The sequence below is a fragment of the Silurus aristotelis genome (genome assembly GCF_946808225.1).
Source record: "Silurus aristotelis genome assembly, chromosome: 13".
Taxonomy (NCBI): Eukaryota; Metazoa; Chordata; class Actinopteri; order Siluriformes; family Siluridae; genus Silurus; species Silurus aristotelis.
Window position 1 is genome coordinate 8,081,134 of NC_139586.1, and position 19,988 is coordinate 8,101,121.

Genomic DNA, 19,988 nt, shown 5'->3' on the forward strand with positions numbered 1-19,988 from the left:
TTTCGTTTTATTGACTTTCGCGGTCTGCAAGGTGTAATAACTTAAAAGTTATTTCAACCCACATCTGTACAAATGAAGAATTTAGCTGCAGAAGATCATCTGCCAAAGTTAGACAAAAATTATTTGAGATCAATAGAGAAAATGGTAAAGGGGATTATATATACATTTACAATGAACAGTGCTGGTGAAGTGGAGATTGACATCTACATTAGATATTGCTGGTGAAGGGGACACAGGCATCTAACTTTGACCTGGTCATTGATTTTGAAATTCATTGACAGTTTCCCAATTTTTTATTGTTCAAAATAATAAATAAATATAATAAACAAATCCTAAATAAAATTAAATTGCGCATTCGCTTCCTCCATCACTACATCATGTGACCGTCGGTCGCGTTTAAACTCACCTATCAATAGCCTTCTCGCGAACACGTGATCTGACCAATCAGAAACGACGCGTCCACGAGCTAGCCAATCAGAAGCGGGTTTTCTGACGCACAAAATATTTAAAACTGGGCTCGCGACGCCTCGCTACAGCTGCTGAGTGTTGATGAAAGGAAAACGAGCTGCTTCGGTATCCGCCGCTAAACTGGGCGTTAATCTCCTTATACCGCGAAGTTTAAATTTAGGACGAGGTGTACAATTAATTATTGGGTAAGTTAAATATTTATTATCGTATAAGTGTATTATTTGTTGTTGTGTTTTGAAGCCTATCCTGGGTTCTGCTATAGTTTGGCTTTGCGCATGTGCAGCCGTTAAGTTGAATATTTACACTGCTGTAGGATGTAATATTTTCAGAAAACTGCTTTCCTGATTAAAAATTCTGGGTGAAAGCAGTGTAACTTGTATATCGACCTTTTGTTTAAACTAGGCCTGGCCCAGTTTCAGCAGGTGGTGATGAAGTCTACCAGGACATGATCCTACTGTTAAAAGCCAAAACCTGAAGCACAAGATCTTGATTATTAATATTTCTTTAACCAAATACTAAAATCATTCCCTTCATCTGAAGGCTTAAGCTGTAGTCTCCTGGGTGAACACACATGCTTATATCCTGATTCCTCTAACCAGACATGTCAAACTTGGTGTTATTGGGCTACATTTGGCCTGTGGGTCTGTTATATCTGACCTGTGGATTCATTATCTCCAGCCTGTATCATGTTTCTATCATAACTGCCAGACTTTGACTCTATGGGAGCTTCACATCTCTGAAACTATGCCCCATCTCTGCATGTTTGGAAGTCCGTATGTTTGAGCAACGTTTTTTCGTTATGAAGATAAACTAAAGCGGTTGCAGGACTCTTTCTTGAGTTTCCCTGAGCGAAGGTCCGAACCCCAAACGTTAATGAACTGACCGCCAAGAAACTATGCTGAGAATCTCGCTCAGGCAAAAGTGCAGCATGTACTGCTTTTCAACTGAACCATTTTAGTTTTTGTGCTTCATTCTATATCCTGCTAGCCTTGTTGTTTATTAAATCTTGACTGTTTGGCCCTCCGGCACTTAATCTTGGCCCCCTCTATTTTTTTGAGTTTGACACCCCTCCTGTACACAACCTGGGCAACAGAAAGTCAACGCTGTTTAGTTTTGAAAGCACTATGCTTAAAAAAACCTTCTACATTTGCTTGTAACAGACGCGCAGAGCATCATGGGAGACGACACCGAGTGGATGAAGCTTCCCACAGACCAGAAATGCGAACATAAGGTGGAGTAATGCTTGAGCCTGAACTCTTGCATACAAAAGATTTGATTTGATGTCATTTGCTTACAGGCGTATTGTGCTTTTCAATCCCCAGGTTTGGAAAGCAAGGCTAAGTGGCTACACCGAGGCTCTGCAGCACTTTCAGAGGATTACAGATGACAAGAGTCCAGAATGGGGCAGATACCAAGGACTGATCAAGAAGTTTGTGACTGACTCGAATGCAGTGGCACAACTCAAAGGACTTGAAGCGGCTCTGGTTTACGTGGAAAATGCCCATGTGGCGTCTCGGTAATGGAAACCCCCTGCATAAGAGTGATCCTAATTTTCATGTTGCTAAACAGAAGTGAAGGTTTTGACATTCACAGCAGATATTGCTGGTGATGGGGACATGGACCTCTACATCATATACTGCTGTTTTGGGACAATGACTATTGTCAAAATAGCCATACAAATAAAACCAAATTGAATATTTTGAAGCAGATCAATTTAGCGTTGAGTCTGCTTTTAAAGAGTTTATACAATCTCCAAGGTATTTGTCTGATTTGTTTTCTAAGAATGACAAATAGTTAATTCCTGTCTTGACCACAGAGTAGCGCTAGTGAACGGCACAGGAGCTGCATAATCAGGGTTTTTGCATCAAAATGTTTAGACCTTAAGTCTTAAATTCGCTGTTCTAGGTCTTAAATCATTGAAAACAGGGTCTTAAATTTTTTCAATGTCTATGTATCGGAACCTCTAATGATCATTGAAATGCTCTCGCAGCACTTTAGAATGTTTGTTCGTTTCCATGACGGTGTAGTTTGTTCTTCTGCTGGTCCAAATATAATTCGATGTATTACAACTACAAATGAATCATAAAACAGCCAATCAGCTTTTCTGTTTTGGTGCAAATCTCTCATTGTACCACAGACATAAAACAAATTTAGCTTTTCGGCTGTACGGAAGTGCAAGTTTCGCGATACCTCACTTGAAAGGAAAAAAACCCTGGAATTTAGGGCTTGTTTAAGGCCAGTTGTTAACAACGTATTTGTGTGCGTTTGTTGTTCTAGGTCTTAAATTTCCTTCTTAATGGTCTTAAAAAGGTTTCTGTGCAACCTGCAGAAACTTTGATAATGAGCTCTAATGTCACAACAGGTGAGATGTATTGGTTCTATTGGTGCAGCTCTGAAGTGCTCCTGTCTGGCTTTCCCTCCTTTCTCAGAACTGTCGGCGAGGTTGTGTCCGGCGTGGTGTGTAAAGTCTTTAACCAGCCTAAAGCACGTGCTAAAGAGCTTGGCTCGGACATCTGCTTAATGTATGTCGAGATCGAGAAAGGAGATGCGGTTCAGGAAGAAATTCTCAAAGGCCTCGACAATAAGAACCCGAAAATTGCCCTCGCCTGCGTGGAAGTGCTGAGACGGGCGCTGAGGTGAGTGAAACAAAAGATGCCAAATAGTGCTAAATGTAGAAAAGCAGTTTATTTTTATAGATTTCTTTGATTTCTTTGGATTTATGCTGTTATTTATTTTTTAGATCTGATTGTTTTAGCCAACCATACTTTACAATAAAATACTAAAATTTCTCTTCAGTGACTTTGGAGCAAAGATAATCACCCTGAAGCCGGTCGTGAAGGTCTTGCCGAAGCTTTTCGAGTCTCGAGAGAAGGCGATTCGAGACGAGGCGAAACTGCTTGCTATTGAGGTTTACAGATGGATCCGAGACGCGCTGCGTCCTCCACTCCAGAATATTAACTCTGTTCTGGTGAGGCAGAGACTCTTTACCGAATTTCTTAATTTTATTTATTAATTACATTTATCAATCTACAATTGCCATTTTCTGTGTGCCAGCTGAAAGAGCTGGAGGACGAGTGGGCGAAGGCATCAGGTCCTCGTCAGAGCCGCTTCCTGCGCTCGCAGCAGGACCTTCGAGCCAAGTTCGAGCAACAGCAGCAGGATGGAGGAGAGGGAGAAGCGGAAGGAGACGGTACAGTAGTAGTCTGTACAAAGGCTGTAGTGCTGACATGGTTTATGAACATGTGAATGACTGGTTTTATTTTTTTTTTGTCTCACAGGTGATGTAGAGGAAGCTGCTCCAGCAGTCGATGCTTATGAGCTACTGGAAGCAGTGGAGATCCTCTCCAAACTACCTAAAGACTTCTACGACAAGATCGTAAGGAGATACGTTGTTCCTAATCATCAGCATATGCTCACTTTTTTTTAAACGCAAGAAATTGATTTCATATTTTTGTGCTGTTTTCATGCTGTTTGCATTTGTGTTTCATGCAGGAGGCGAAGAAATGGCAAGAGAGAAAGGAAGCTTTGGAGGCTCTTGAAGCTTTAGCAAAAAACCCCAAACTAGAGAGTGGAGAGTATGGAGATGTTGTCAAAGCTCTCAACAAGGTTAAAAAGTCTTTTTGGAAATTTCTTTCCACTGAAACCATTGCAAATGAGGAGTTCTGTGAAAGTCGACACACACACTTGATAACTTTGTGGCTGAGCTGCATTTTCTGTTCAGAGCTTTGAATGCGACAGATTTTCTCCTGTGCCACTTCTCAAAATGTGTTAACTCTGGTTACTTCTTTTTAAATAAAATCTGTCAACTCTTTTCCAGGTCATTGGAAAAGACACGAACGTCATGTTGGTGTCACTGGCTGCTAAATGCGTAGCAGGACTCTCCACCGGCCTCCGCAAGAAATTCAGCCCCTATGCTCTTCATGTAAGTTCTCTGTTAAGTACGTTTGATGACCATTTTATTAGTTGTATAGTTCTTATTTGTGTGTTTTGTATGTAGTTGGTGCCAACCATTCTGGAGAAGTTCAAGGAGAAGAAAGCTCAGGTGGTGCAGGCCCTGCAAGAGGCGTTAGATGCAGTGTTTCTTTCAGTGAGTTTCTTCTTTTCAATTCACTTTGATTGCGTTTAAATTGTTCGTTTTTTTTTTGTTTAATGCTTACATTTCTTTCAGACAACACTTGAAAAAGTAAGCGAAGACGTCCTGGCTGTGATGGACAACAAAAACCCATCCATCAAACAGCAGGCTTCGCTGTTTCTCGCCAGAAGTTTCCGGCATTGCACTTCCACTACGCTGCCGAAAAGCCTGCTCAAACCTTTGTGTGTCGCTTTGCTGAAGGTAAAAGCCGAGAGCAGCTTTAATACTCGGTAGAACGTTGTAGAGCCTGAATCATGGACAGTGGTGAACGACGTACACAGACCATGTACTTGAGTTAAATTGGAGATAAACATGGTAAAATACTATTTCCCCAGTGTTTTCGTTAAATAAAAGTATTTGCCTACAGCACAACTTAAATAGCTAATTACTACGATTTAATAGGACATTAAGCAAAAGTCTTGTGACGTGATATTACGGCTCTGATCAACTCGGTTTACGTGGAAAAATTGCTACGCTTAGCACACCAATCTGTTCATAGAATGATATTGATGAGTCAAACATTGATTTGATGTGTATTAAAATAATCATGAGCCCAAAACCTCGAAGCCATTTCCTTTAGAACCAAATAAAATAACAGGATTTGAGAGCAGTCAGTTTTGGTTTACGGTTATTTGGTATTTGTCGATACTTTTTGCTGTTGATCTGGACCATAAGTCGTGCTTAGTAGATACCAATCAGCTTAGGATGGGTTAAATTTAGCACGCGCTCTACCCTGATTGGTGGCTTGCTGCGTGCTTGACCAGTTTTTATCCACTCGTAAATAAAAAAGAAAATGACTGATTTAGCTAATTTAAGTAGAACGTTAGGATATGACTTTGAAATACAGTGAATGCAAAGTAGACCTTTTAGGTATACCTAGTATTATTTTGTAGATAAATTTCATGAAAACTAACAGGAAGTGGTGAATAATGAAAGTTTTTTTTTTTTTTTCGTTCTTGTAGCAAGCAAATGATTCGGCTCCTGAGGTTCGAGACGCCGCATTTGAAGCTTTGGGCACGGCGCTCAAGGTGGTGGGCGAGAGGGCCGTGAGCCCTTTCCTGGCTGATGTGGACAAACTAAAAGTGGACAAGGTTAAAGCATTTCCTCGCCTTCACAACGTCTGATGCTTTGGAATGTATTAGTTTTACGGTTTCTACTTTTGGAATATTTAGCACATTTAAAACTTGTTTCGGTGTCTCTCGTAGATTAAGGAGTGTGCCGAGAAAGTGGAGCTGCCCGGAGGAAAGAAAGCTGCAGGTCAGGTGAAGGAGAAAAACGCTCCAAAAGCCCCGCCTGCAGCTCCTGCTCCAGATAAACCATCTGCTCCTTCTAAGAAAACACCTGCAGCTGCTGCCACTAAGGTCAGTGATCAGGCTTTGAAAGTCAATTTTATTTCTGATTCAGTAAAAAGCTTTATCCAATAATACAGCAGGTGGGAAAGTAAAGCCAAGTTACAAAGCAATTAGATATACAAGTTTTCAAGACGATTAACTGAAGTTGAGAATTACACCTTTTGGTCTATGTCAAGGGGTCGGTCCCCTGTTACAACCGTTATATTAAAAGAACAGTCAAATATCTCGTATGAAGATCTAGGTTTTTTTTTTTGGGTCTACTTTGTACTCAAATTATGGTTTAAATGAAAACACTCATGAAGCATATTTCAAATTACATATGCTTTGCAATCACCTGATTGTCTTAAGTATTAATTATACTATACTGTAATTATACAACAGGGGATTATAAATCTTTATACATCCAAGTTGCAAACGTGTTCTAATTAAAGTCCATCGATTAAAAACCTCAAATGACTTGTGTATATAGATATTAAACGGGGTACATGTTCACAAACTTGTTTATATGTACCTACACAAGCATATATGCATGATTATTTTTCAGTCATCTATTTACTTATTGCAGCAAAATTTCTTACTAACTGCCAAAAGCACACAGATATTTATTATATACTGATTATATTATCATGTATGATTATATCCAAATACTACATTTGGACATATGTTGCCAAAATACAGCAATATTTTGAGTGATAGCTCTTCATATATGTATATGTATGTATGTGTTTTTCCAACACACTTCATTCCAATTTAATGAACTTCTTTATTTCTATCTAAACTTTCATATAATTAACCACTTTTCACAACCTATATGAACGAACTGAATTTTTACTGATGTTTTCATTTTTTTGTGTGTGTTTTTAGGCATCTGTTCCGAACAAGAAGGGCAAACCCTCGGCACCTAAAGGAACTTCTGGCCCTGTTAAAGCAAAGAAATCCGAGAGCAAGGACCTAACTGAAGCAGAGCTCTCGGTAAATAAAGCTCTGCTGATTCGCTTGTCATGCGATTGCGTGATGTGTGTATGACTGCACGTTTATTGTTTTGTTCAGCTCGAAGTGTGTGAAGAGAGAGCCGCTGCAGTTCTCCCAGCATCGTGTATGCAGATGCTGGACAGCGCCAACTGGAAGGAAAGGGTGGCTGCCATGGAGGAGTTTCTAAAGGTAACGAATTTTGGTATAAAGCGGCTCAGGAGAGTTTCAGCTTCGTAATCAGGAATCTTATTCCTACACTTTGTATGCCGATCCTATTCTTAATAACAAGATTTACAAGAGTAAAGTTTCTAAAGATAAAAATGGTCATTTTGAATTCTGTCTGAAGCTTTATTGAACTAACAGCCCAGGATTTTCTTAATATCTTTTTTTGAAAGTTTTATTTATTTTTCAGGCAATGGAGCTGATGGACAAGAAAGAGATGCCCTGTCAGGCTCTTGTTCGGATTTTGGCCAAGAAACCTGGTTGGAAAGAGACAAACTTCCAGGTAATTCCTTTTCCTCAAATTGTGCGAACACATTTGTCATGTTCTCTTAAACCGCTCCATTATTCTGCTCCACATGGTGTTGAGTGAGCCAGTGACTGGCTCTTTCTGGTGTCTGTTCATTTAGATTTATTTCTCTGTTCGTAGGTGATGCAGCTGAAGCTGCAGGTCGTTTGTGCCGTGGCTCAGAAAGGTTCGTTTTTCTCCAGAACATCAGCCCTGGCTGTGCTGGAAGCTGTGGTGGATAAAACTGGGGATGTGAAGTGTGGCGCTAGGGCCCGAGAGGCTCTGACCGCTATTGCCGAAGCCTGCACACTTCCGTGGACTGCGGAGCAGGTGAGTGGCAAACACTGCATGTGTTGAATTCGCTGAATCGGCATTTGGGTCAAATTTGTTTATTTTTGGTTTTAAAACTTTAGGTTGTGTCCATGGCCTTTGCTCAGAAGAACCCTAAAAACCAGGCTGAAGCTCTAAACTGGCTCTGTGGTGCTATTAAGGAGTTCGGATTTGCAGGGTAGGTCAAATCCAGCATCTGGACATGTGAATATCTAACTGTTTTTAGACCATTTCTGGAGATTGGTTCTGTAAGTCAATAATTGCAGTATGACTTTTTTTTGGCCCCCTCTCTTCCAGGATAAATGTAAAGGCATTTATTAATAATGTAAAGACTGCTTTGGCTGCTACCAATCCAGTGAGTATGAACAATTCTTTTTATTTCTAGAATTTATCCATATGTAGTCAAATGTGTGGTTTAATTATTATAATTTTGCGTGTATGTATAAGTAAATGCTATGTTCTCACACATTTTGTGTTAGCCTGTTAGAACTGCGGCCATTTCGCTCCTGGCAGTAATGTACCTGTACGTGGGCGCTCCTCTCCGCGTGTTTTTTGAGGACGAGAAGGCTGCACTGCTTTCACAAATAGATGCAGAATTCGATAAGGTCTTTGGGGTTCTTTTTAACTTTATTCACCAAATTTGAATTTTGCAGTAGTACCATTTTAATATAGTATTAATGCATTTGAATCCAACTCAATAAGGTTCACATTAACATAGTTTCCTGGAAAATTTTAATTAAGGTGTTATATAACAATAAAAAAAACCTTGTGTTCAGATGAAGGGCCAGACTCCACCTCCTCCTATAAGAGGGCTGTCGAAAGCGAATGGGGTAGAAGAGGATTGTGATCAAGAGGAGGAAAATGATGGAGGTGCTGATGTGGATCTTCTCCCTCGAACAGACATCTGGTAAAAACCCTGTTTCTTTTGGAGTTCTCGTTTTTAAAAATTTAAAACTATTTTTTTTTGGAACTAATTTTATTAATGCCACTTATTTCTGCTTGACCATTTAATTATAAAAGTATTTTTATTATGAGTTGAAATTAAAACCTTCAGTGCAACACTCTTCACAACACCCATAATTTATTCAGAAAAAAAAAACTCTGGGGGGAAAGATTTTGAATCACTCATTTCTTTTACTGATGTGCAAAGTCTCAAATTTTTTTGGGGGGGGGTGATTATTTACAACCTTTTTTATATTCAATATTTTATTCACAATAGAACATGGAGAACATGTGTTTAAACTGAAAATCTACACTTGTATGCACAAAATGAGCTCATTTCAAATTTGAAGGCTGCTACAGGTCTCAAAGTTGACACTGCTGCAACAAAGGGCTGAAAAAGCCAGAAATGTCAATATTCAGCTGGAAGAACATCTAGCAACATCTGAAGTTAATTGGCATCAGGTCTGTAACATGATTACTTCTGAGAGACCCTGCCTCTCCAAGACATGCCTTGTATAGCTTAAGATGGGCAGAGGCTCTCCAATCTGTAAACAAGTAAAAAGTTTGTGGACTACTTTGAAAACAAGTCCTCAACATCAAATTGCAAAGGCTTTGCCAATCCTATCTACAGTACATACCATCTTCAAAAGATTCAGAGAGACTGGCAATATCTGTGCATTCGGGGCAAGGCTGAAGACCTTTTGTTGGATGCCTGTGGACTTCAGACTTTCAGATGACACGAAAAATACGCCAAAAACGACCACAAACTCTTCAGCAGCTGGAAACCCATATCCCATATCTGTCAAGAATGGGACCAAGTTCCAAAAGCAAAACTCCAGATACTGAACCTTAATTCCCTCAAACTGTTTTTGAAAAGGAGATACTACACAATGGCTAACATGCCCCATGGCAATAAAATATTGGCTGGTGTGACTTGCAAGTCTTCATTTTCATCGTATAAAAAAAAAAACGTCCCAACATTTTCGGAATTCGGGTTGTAGTTAATGGTTCACTTTTTTTTGTAAATTTATCTGGATTCATACTCTGTACATACAAGAATGATGCATTAGAAAACCCTCGTATTTATCCTGATGTTTACAGTGACAAAATTACCTCGGACATGTTGTCAAAACTCGGAGATAAGAACTGGAAGTTGAGGAAAGAAGGACTAGAGGAAGTTACTGCCGTCATTTCTGAGGCCAAATTCATTAAACCCAACATTGGGGAGCTTCCTATGGCACTAAAGGCTCGTCTTACAGACTCCAATAAAATACTGGTGAGTATTTCCTCTGAAAAAAACTAGTTTGCATGCAAACCCCACCGCCAGTGAATAATTTGTTTTGAAGGGATAATGGAGTTTTTAACTGTTTCTTAGGTCCAGCAGACACTCTCCATCTTACAGCAGATAGCCACAGCAATGGGTCCTGCTCTAAAGCAGCATGTTAAAGGCCTTGGCTTTTCCATCATCGCTGTAGTTACTGACAGCAAGGTGAGACACAACTGCTTATATAAAAAAAAATTAAGAATAAAAAGTGCATTACATTTATTAAAGTAAAATATTTCCCAGACTGCTGTGCGTGCAGCAGGCTTAGCTACTCTGAATGCGTGGGTGGATCAGACTGGGATGAAGGAGTGGTTGGAGGGGGAAGACCTGGCTGAAGAGCTGAAGAAGGAAAATCCCTTTCTCAGACAAGAGGTTAGTGCGAGGATGCTTTTTACCCCTCGCGCAGAAGCCTGTCTGGAGGCCTCTTGTGACCATTTTAAACAAACTGCAAACCCACTTTGTCAGGTTAACTAAAGCGTTAACATTTGGACAGCTTTTACTTAGTTGTGTGTGAGTGACTCTTGTATTTACCGTTTGGCTGCGTTTCCTGTTTTTGTCCAGCTGTTGGGTTGGCTGACTGAAAAATTGCCCACCGTGCGCTCTGTTCCCTCGGATTTTGCGCTGTTCATTCCTCATCTCTACTCCTGCTTGGAGGATCGTAACGCGGACGTAAGGAAAAAAGCCCAAGATGCGCTTCCAGTGTTCATGATGCACCTGGGTTATGACAAGATGAACAAAGCTGCTGCTAAACTGAAGGTACTTGTGGATTTTAACGTGCCTTAATTCATTACCAATGCAAATGGTTTCTCTTCACGTATATCAGAAGTTTATCCCAAATGCATCTTTTGTCTGCAATGACGAGTTTTGTCTCTTCCTTAGCCAACATCGAAAGATCAGCTAGTTGGCTTGTTGGAAAAAGCTAGATCTGCCATGCCTGCCAAACCTGCCGCTCCGACCAAGGCAGCTCAGAGTAAAGCAACACCTGCTTCCACAAGCATCGTGAAGCCCCCTGTAGCGCCTCCTGGTTAGTGGTTACCGCATCTGTTAAACTGCTCAATGAGCATCACAGAGAAATTAGAGATTAAACCCAGCCTGGATTTGTGACTCTGAAAATCCTTTATAAAAATCCCAATTTATTTCTTAGCAGAACCCATAAGCAGTTCTCATAACTTTCAAAACATGTACATAAATTTGGATATGTGACCTGCCATGTAGAAAGTGGTTTAGATGCAACAGTGAGCCTAGTGTGGCAAGTGGAATTTGCATCACTATTGCAGAATGCAACATTCCCCCCCTCTTGAAATCTCATATATATATATATATATATAAAAATAAATAAAAACTCGTGAATCAAAGAACTCGGCTACTTGAGACGCACAGGGTTATTCTTATTACAAACATGAGCTTTTTTTTTTTTTGGGTGACTGACATCTGTGATTCCAATGCATTTGTTTGTGTTCATAGTTTCAGACAAAGCTGTTCCTCTGAGTGAAACCCCACCAGCAGAATTGAAAAAGCCCAAACAAGCAGCTGCACCCAAAACTAAGGTCAGTGTGTCTCTTATTATAGTCAAATTTAAAACACGGTTGGATAAAATGTTTTTTATTTTAAACTGCATAAAAATGCATTTTCTTCCTTTCTTGCTGCTTTTCTTAAATCGTTTGTCTGCTCGTTTTTAGGCAATTGTGAAGAAACCACCCGGCAAAGTTGAGGAAGAGCGGAACGGTCCCATCTTCGTCGTTGTTCCAAACGGGAAAGAGCAGCGGATTAAAGAAGAGAAAAGTTTAAAGGCATGTTTTGTCGGATCTCTACTTACACTCTTAACCAGTGTTTTGTGCAATTATTTATCATGCTTGTGTGTATTGCAACTTCCCTGCTGATGTTTGTAGGTGTTGAAGTGGAACTTTTTAACACCACGAGAGGAGTTTGTTGACCTGCTGAAGAATCAGATGGCTGCATGTGTGGCTAAATGGCTGATGGAGGACCTCTTTCACACGGATTTCCAGAAGCACATTAGGGCAATCAGCACCATGATGGAGGTGAGTCCTAGACCTGTTCAAACTCTTCCATGTTACCCTAGTTGTCGCAATGCTGATTATTAACCTTATGAACAGCAGTTGCACTGTTCTGAGGGCTTGGGTGCATTTTATATGAACTGTGGCTGCTATAACGTTGTTTATTTATTTTTCTCTTAGCAACTGGAGGCAGAGACTGAGGCCACAGTAAGCTGTTTGGATCTGATCCTGAAGTGGTTCACGTTGCGCTTCTTTGATACGAATACCAGTGTGCTGATGAAAGCTTTGGAGTATCTGAAGCTTCTCTTTGTCAGTCTCAGTAACCAGGACTACCATCTCACTGAGCATGAGGCCACTCTGTTCATCCCTTACTTCACCCTAAAGGTAGAACACCAATGAAATTCCCTGGCATTTTGTTTACTAATGATTTGAAAATCTACCCTTTTTTATACATGAGCTCAGGACGTCTCTGATTAGGTAGTGCTGCTGTCAGACAAGGAAATGCATATCCTCCCTCGCACTTGGACCATAACCTTATTTGAATTTGTACTTTTTTTTTTTTACTTGTATGTTCCTTTGTTTGTGTTTTTTTATTTTTTTTTTACCACCACCCAGGCTTTTGATATTGGGTCAAATGTGATTAACATTTCTACAATAAAATCTTATTACATGAAGGATGTAATGTGCTTTATCTTATAATAATCTCGAGAATAAGATGTAGTGGTTTATGCTCTACCACATTGTAAACCCTGGACTACAGAATTGATTAGAAACCCTGTGCACTTTTTCAGATGGGCGAGCAAAAAGACGTGGTTCGGAAAGAAGTGCGTAGCATCTTCGGCTTGTTGCGTAAAGTTTACCCAGCGAGCAGAGTCTTCCCTTTCCTCATGGACGGCACGAAGTCTAAAAACTCCAAGCAGAGAGCTGGTGAGTAAATTCGGTTTGCGTCCCCCTGCACTGTCCAATGGTTTTGTTCAGACCTGTGATGTCAAGTTAAGGTTAAATTAAGATAAAATAAATAGTTTACATTTGGTAGACTCGTGTGTGTGTGTGTGATACATTTCTACTTTTATCATACTTTGATTGAATAACATCTTTTCTCCTTAAGAAAAATTCTTGAAACTGTACATAAAACAGTTCCAACAAGTCCATATCGTATGACTGTTATTAAAACAGTGGCAACAACAGGAAGTAACAGCGATTTCATACAAACCGTGAAAATGGCTCGTATTGCCTTAATTGTTTTTCTAATTCATCTGCAGAGTGTCTGGAGGAGCTCTGCTCTCTCATTGGACTATGTGGAATGTCCGTCTTCCAGCAGACGGCGGCGAAATCCTTGCGCGAAATTGCCGTTCACATCGGCGACAGAGACACTGCTGTCCGTAACGCTGCACTAAACACAGTTGTGGCGGCTTATAACGTCTGTGGAGAGCAAGTGTACAAACTCATCGGCCAGGTGGGTCACCTGAAGACAGAATAAATGATGCCTAGCGCATGTCTTTCCCTTTCAGATTATTCCAATAATGTTATACACTTGCAGTTGTCCGAAAAAGACATGAGCATGCTGGAAGAGAGGATCAAGCGTTCTGCAAAGAAACCCTCAGCCCCTGTAAACAAACTTCAGGCGGAGGAGAAAACTTCGGGGCTGGCTAACGCTAGTCTGCTACGCAAGCCGAACGCTGACTCTGCTGCTGCTGCAGCAACTTCTAAGCTGAGGTAGGCTTCTTAACATGCTACATTTAGATAGTTGTGGTTGTCATTTTTGCATGCTGGGTCTAGTCTGATCTGGGTGATCCTGATTGTACCCAGACATAATTGGGGTTACTATAGATAGTAGGGGTACACGAAATTTACGGTCTTTACCTCTAAGTCACAGTACAGTACTTGTTCACAAATATTATTAAACTGTATTAATAAAAGATAAAAACAAGTTTAAATTTTTAAAACAATTAAATATAATGCCTGCTTGGTTCAATAATATACAAAAAAATTGTTAATCAAATTGATGCAATACACTTTCTTTATTACATTAATCAAATGAAGTAATAGATTAAATTGATTAAAAAAAAATTTTTTTGGACCCCATTTGGGTAATACGGATGTTTGTTATTTATTATTTAGTTTAATAAAGGTATGTTCGGCTTATTTCAGCATACTTTAGCAAACGTGTTCATTCCTTCTATCCTTCATTCATTCACTTCCTCGATATGAGGAATAGTCGGGATTTTCTTTTTTGAAGAGAATTCTTGAAGCTGGACATGAAACGCAAAAGAATCCAGATCACTTGACTGTTGTGAAACAGAATGCGGCCACGATGCGCGCGCATGCAGAACAGCGCACTACACATTGTATTTTCCACATTGGAAATACAATCGTGTACAAGACGGGTACTGAACTGAAAGCCCTGTACCGAAAAAGTTCATTATGAATGTGTACTGTTGCACCCCATATACAGTAAATCATCAATTTAAGTTCTCTTCTACTCCCCCCCCCCCAAACATAACTTGATTTTCCTGGTGTATGATTTCATGTTTCAAAAATACTATTTGTAATTATAATTGAATTTAACTTTGACCATGAAGGAGACTAACTGGAGCCATATCTAATTTACATATTTATTCCTGGAGTCTTTAATCTTTATAACCATCCCCCTGAATTTCTATTGTTACCTCAGCGAGATTCGGCGTCAGAATGCAGCAGTTCAGGAGCAAAGCCCTGTGGTGCCTCGTCAGTTTCAGCTCGACCCAAATTTTATCGTGGATCTTCCTGAAGCCGTCATGCCCGACCTTCTGGTGGTGGAGACTGCCGAATCACCTCTGGACCTCCCAGAGTACCAGTACAAGTAGGTCTTCTAATAACTACAAATAAAAGAATTGGAGAGGAAGAGGATGATTCGTATAGAAGTATAAATGATAGAATGATTGGGTCTGATAAAATCAGCTCAAACAACTAAAACTCACATGTTGTATTTAGACGTCACTGCACAGAACACTTGTAGCCTCTGTTCCAAAATAAATCTTTTCCCTTTATTTCTACCACCTGCTCTAGCAGGGTTTCTTCTCCCTCTATCGCTTGTAATGAGAGCGTTGGTGCTGATGGGGGATGGTAGTCATGCACAACTGACTGCAAATTAGTGTCTGGATCTGGCTTGTTTATTTTGAGATCTACAATCAAGGTAGTAGAATAAATGGCATGAACTGTTTGAAAGGAAATTTAACTCCCTCAAAGTATACTAAAACAAAAGGTTAAGCTAATCAAATGGAATAAATTGGTAAATTTGACACTGGATATTCTGATGGCATTTTCCTTTGGTGCTAAATGACTTTTGGCTTCAGTGTATCGTCTCATGCCTATGCATTAGCTAATAAATTTATACCAAAGTTTTCAGAAATATCAGTTTCGTCATCTGAAATCATGTCTTGCAAAGTCCCCAATAGTGCTTTTAATAAAAGGAGGGACTTGTTTTCTAAAGCACCTAAAATGCATTTAACCATTTACCATAATCTAAATTTTTTCCTCCCCCCCCTCTAAAGGTTTCCTTCACTCCTCAGCAGGCTTGAAGAATCTGTAGCCAGCATTAGTTTGGTCATTTCGCAGGTTGCCAGTTCTGATGTGAAAACTAGCATGCAGGGCCTGGCCAAGGTAATCACGTGTGTACAGACAGGAATTGAGACATTGGTTTAGTCAGTGTGTATTGGTGGTTTTGACGAAGAATGCAATAAAAAATTGCGCATATATAATTTTTTAGGTCATGGCGATTTTGAGCAAGGAGAACGAATGGAAGCTAATGTCTGGTCACGTGGATGAGTTCATAGTCGCTGCGCTGATGCAGCTCGGCTTGCAGGCCAGCAGGCGCATGGGGGATGAAGGAACGCAGCACATGGGGAAGCTCTACCCCTCTGTGATCGGCTCTCTGAGCTCGGTGAGGATCTACTCCTTCCAATTAGTTTTTTTTTTTTTTTTTTTTTATTATAATTTTCAGTCTCAAGTAAAGACCGGAATGGTTTCTAATGGCTATCGTGAGGACCGAACAGTAATGAATAGCAATTCTTTGCTAGACTTGTCGGGATTTACTCTGGGTTTGTGTGTAGCTTGTATTGGCAGGCAAACTGGTCCAGGAAGCCTCCCCGGGGGTGCTCAAAAATCTGGTTCAGACTTTGCTCTCACTCACGTTGGATCCTCGGCATCAGCTGGGTGCCGGAGAACCTCAAGACCTCATCCGCTCTGTCCATATCCTGCTCTCCACTTTATTTAAGACTGCTGATCCCACCAACACGCTGAGGTACAGTACAATGGTGTACTTTATTTTATACACTTACTTATGGATAGTGTATTTATATAAATATCAAAGCCTGCCAGTCTCTAAATACCGTAACGGTTAAGCTTTATTTTATGGAGATGAACAGATGAGCAAATTCTTCCATATGCATGGAATAGATGAGTAACTTTTGTTGAACACATGTTTAGTTTTTTTTTTTTAAGTTGTGTTCACATTGTCAGTGGTACTGGGAAATGTTGATGTTCACTGGCATTGTAAATGGTTATAAATTCTACTACTCACTGTTTGTTTTTGTTTTTACATTGAAACCCCACCCCCACAGTGCTTTGCTGATGCTGTTACAGGAGACCAGTAACTCTACTACATGCAATGAGTTTCCTGAAATGGTCATGAAGGTAAAGTCATCTACAGTGTCTGTGAATGTCATTTATACATGTATAAGCCTGAAGTCAATTTTGTTGGTTGAGCTTTTTGAAGATAAGTGTATCTCTTCCAGACCACCTGCCATTTTACAGGGTCCTTACTTTTAAAGAGGACCTTTTCTGAAGTGCATTTATTATAATGTTAGCTGACTTTTTTTTTTTAACCATGTAGCTTTAGTCTACCAGTCCTGCATAATTGACTATGTGCTGCAAGAGAATCAGTTCAGTGGTTTATCAGAATCATGTAGAAACTTGTTTCTTACCCGTACTTGTTACATTTTGTTCCTCGCAGTGTCACTGGCGTATGATCAAGCTGCTTCCAGAGAAGATCGAGTCTCTCTACCTGGACAGAGTTCTACTGGACATTCATAACTTCATTAAGGCTTTTCCCAAAGAGCTGCTCAAACAGAAACCCAACGATCTGGCTCATCGCACCGTCAAAACACTGCTACACACACTGTACAGACTTGTTGGCCCCAAGGTACAGCATTTCCTGTCCCAAAGGTTTTATTTGTTTTTTTTTTTAAATTGTTTTAGTTTTTGTGATTTCTGATTTGACAGATTATGAATCATCTGAGCCTGATTGAGAACAGTAGTGAGTCCGAAGTTGAAGCTCACTTGAAGAGAGCGATGAAGCATTCCGTTTCAACAACCCAAGCGGTAAATCCAGAACACTTTGTGGTTTCCTCAGCCAACAGTGGATTTTACCAATACTGGTAGTGAGGTTGGATTGTACTTACTGATAACAATCAAGTTTTTCAAATGGATAAGGAATGAAAATTAAAATATTGAGGGGGAAAATTATTTATTCAGACTAAAGCAAAATAGCAGTCAAAATAGTTACATCCGAAATGAAGACTTGAACAGCACATGGCATCAGTGATTTTGCCTCTAGAGGCCGATCACCTAGTGTATAACGCGACCGGGAAAAACTACCACGATGGATTTTTGGCAATAGTTCCAGCAGTCCATCGGTGCTGATTACACCTAGTGTAGATGTTTTCCCTGTTAAATCGGTGCAGAAAGTGTTTTGCCCAATGACCTCCATTTAATGTGGAGGTTTTGTTGAGTTGGAAATTTTTAACCTCAGTGGTTTTATTTACAATAAGTAAATAGTAGTCTTTATCTTTTGGAACTCACTAAGTTTTTCATATTACAAAAATAGATTTTATATATATACATTTTTTTCCTTTCAGTCCCAGAGCACGGAACAGGTCGCTAAGGACCAGGCTCCTGCAGGTTGGTCTATTGCTTCTTTAACTGATTTTGTTTGTACCTTACTCTTAAAAGGGAATGTGGAATTTACATGCAAGTCTTTTTTGCATATTATAAACCCACAGATGCTCAGAAAGGCATCACACCTGCAGCAGCTTCATGCTCCAGTACTGAGGCTTTTGACGTCGCTCGACATCAGGAGAAACTCCGAGCTCTGAAGCAGATCTACGGCCTTCAAAGCAACTCAAAGGTACTTTTCATTTCCTGGTCAAGTATTAGACTGTACAAGTGTTTGAGTAGAAGAAAGTGAAGTCATACAGCTTTTGTCTTTTGATTTGAATAGATGTTGTGACTGAGTGACTGAGAAATTGGTCTATATTAACGCTAACCTTGGGGGCATGCCCTTATGCTACACTGCTTTCTATCTAGCAGTCGAGAATCTAAACTTGAAACAAAACTAGTACGAATTATTAATTTTTATAGAAATTGAGTATTTATATTGAGAATCAATAGTAATCACCAAATACTGGTGTCAGTAAATATCGATGATCGATATTGCCCTTTACCCCCCCCCAGGTAAAGGGCAAGACTTCAAATAGTTTTTGCCAAACCTGTTCTACCTGCTAATTCCATCCGTGTCTCTCCTTTTAGGTGAACGAGGACAAGTCCAGCCTCCCTGTAGTGAGCACTAAGCCCACCGTCCCTTCCTCCATGGACATGCTTCTGTCTCAGCTTTCTAAACTGCGCGAGTCTCGGGAACAGCAAGGCAGTGAAAACGTCAGGCCTCGCAGTCCTCCCGGGGATATCAACGATTTCCGAGCAAGACTCGAGAAGATTAAAGCTAACTTGCGTTGATGCTCGCAAGCTTCAGCATTCCCTGTTACCGCTTCCACAGCAAAATGTCTCTGTATTTACTCTTGTTTACATGTACATATTTAAACGTGTCTCATTATTTTTTACTTACTGCTTTCATATCAGTGTTTTTACTGTGACTTTTATTCATTCCCCCCCCCAATACTTCAAATAAATGATTTTATTTCTGGATTTTTGTCCTTGATAAACCAGCCTGATTTGGGTTTTTTGGTTCCCATCCTCCCTTCCCCAAGCCAAACACCAAAACCACTGTTTGGCTGACTAAACTTCTAGCACAATTTCTAATTAAATTGCAAAAGAACCAGTTTGTATTCTAGTCACATGGCAAAGCTCAAAATGCCATCATGCAGCCATGTTTGTTTTTTTCCTCAGCTTGACTTGCACCATATGCTGACCAGTCCATCAGTTAGCTTAAAGTTGCCCTTGTTGGCATTTCTCGCTCGGATTATTAGCGTTGCACCCAGTGATCTTTGCGAACAAGCTCTGTGGTGCGCATTCTCGACTCATTAAATGTCACTTGCCTCTCATTTCTTTGTGTATTTCATGTCCCCTGCTGAATTTCTAGCCTGCAGCAATATAATGCTGTGTAGTGCTAATAAAGAGTAAAGTCCAGTGACTCGGGTTTTGTGCTAGTGCGTGTGGGGTCAGCTTTTCCTTGATCTGTTCAGTCTCTCCCTTAATGACTCGTATGTTCCCAAATTGCCTTTAAATACGAGGTTATAATCAAAGTTTTGAGACTAGTGGTGCTATTCTGACCACGTCTGCTATTTAATCATGAAATTTTACATGCAACTGGGCATAGGAAGACCAACTCCCCAAAACCATGCCGCAACTTGTGCATGATTGTTGAAAAAAAAAAAAACAATCCTCATGATCTCACCTAATGACCCACCCTACCCTGGCAGGTTTTTTCTCCTGCGGACTTCACCGCCTTCTCAAAGATGAAGCTCCTGTTCAAAGGTTGCTGTTTTGATACCACTGTGGAGATACAGCATGAATAGCAGAAGGTGCCTGAAACATTTTGGAGAGAAGATTTCCAGGACACATTGCAAAAGTGGCAGGAACCTTAGGCGCACAGTATTACTGTGCAAGGGAACTATTTGGAAGTTGATTGTGTGTAAACATAAGGTACTCATGCCCAATAATGTGTGAATAA

General features: G+C 40.2%; 1 protein-coding gene across 1 annotated transcript; it reads left to right on the forward strand.

Annotated features, from left to right (window-relative positions):
* The first annotated feature begins 499 nt into the window (after positions 1 to 499).
* Positions 500 to 19,020, forward strand: LOC310735529 (cytoskeleton-associated protein 5-like). The gene is made up of 43 exons (XM_083558288.1): positions 500 to 653; positions 1,629 to 1,699; positions 1,791 to 1,984; positions 2,898 to 3,104; positions 3,265 to 3,436; positions 3,523 to 3,658; positions 3,747 to 3,844; positions 3,961 to 4,074; positions 4,286 to 4,390; positions 4,466 to 4,555; positions 4,637 to 4,801; positions 5,563 to 5,691; positions 5,806 to 5,961; positions 6,817 to 6,924; positions 7,003 to 7,113; positions 7,337 to 7,429; positions 7,574 to 7,762; positions 7,846 to 7,940; positions 8,060 to 8,117; positions 8,242 to 8,367; positions 8,539 to 8,669; positions 9,806 to 9,980; positions 10,080 to 10,193; positions 10,272 to 10,400; positions 10,590 to 10,784; positions 10,908 to 11,052; positions 11,493 to 11,575; positions 11,708 to 11,818; positions 11,918 to 12,067; positions 12,224 to 12,427; positions 12,835 to 12,970; positions 13,306 to 13,499; positions 13,584 to 13,759; positions 14,718 to 14,885; positions 15,577 to 15,685; positions 15,792 to 15,965; positions 16,135 to 16,325; positions 16,645 to 16,717; positions 17,037 to 17,225; positions 17,306 to 17,404; positions 17,941 to 17,983; positions 18,085 to 18,209; positions 18,611 to 19,020. The coding sequence occupies exons 2-43, from the start codon at positions 1,643 to 1,645 to the stop codon at positions 18,812 to 18,814; spliced, it is 5,721 nt and encodes a 1,906-aa protein (XP_083414414.1). The 5' UTR covers positions 500 to 653; positions 1,629 to 1,642; the 3' UTR covers positions 18,815 to 19,020.
* The last annotated feature ends 968 nt before the right edge of the window (positions 19,021 to 19,988 follow it).

Coding starts and splice junctions, on each gene's coding strand:
- LOC310735529 (XM_083558288.1), top strand. CDS start 1,643: ATGGGAGACGACACCGAGTGGATGAAGCTTCCCACAGACCAGAAATGC. Junction 4,802..5,562: donor TGTGTGTCGCTTTGCTGAAG/GTAAAAGCCGAG, acceptor TCGTTCTTGTAG/CAAGCAAATGATTCGGCTCC. Junction 12,068..12,223: donor CAATCAGCACCATGATGGAG/GTGAGTCCTAGA, acceptor TTTTTCTCTTAG/CAACTGGAGGCAGAGACTGA.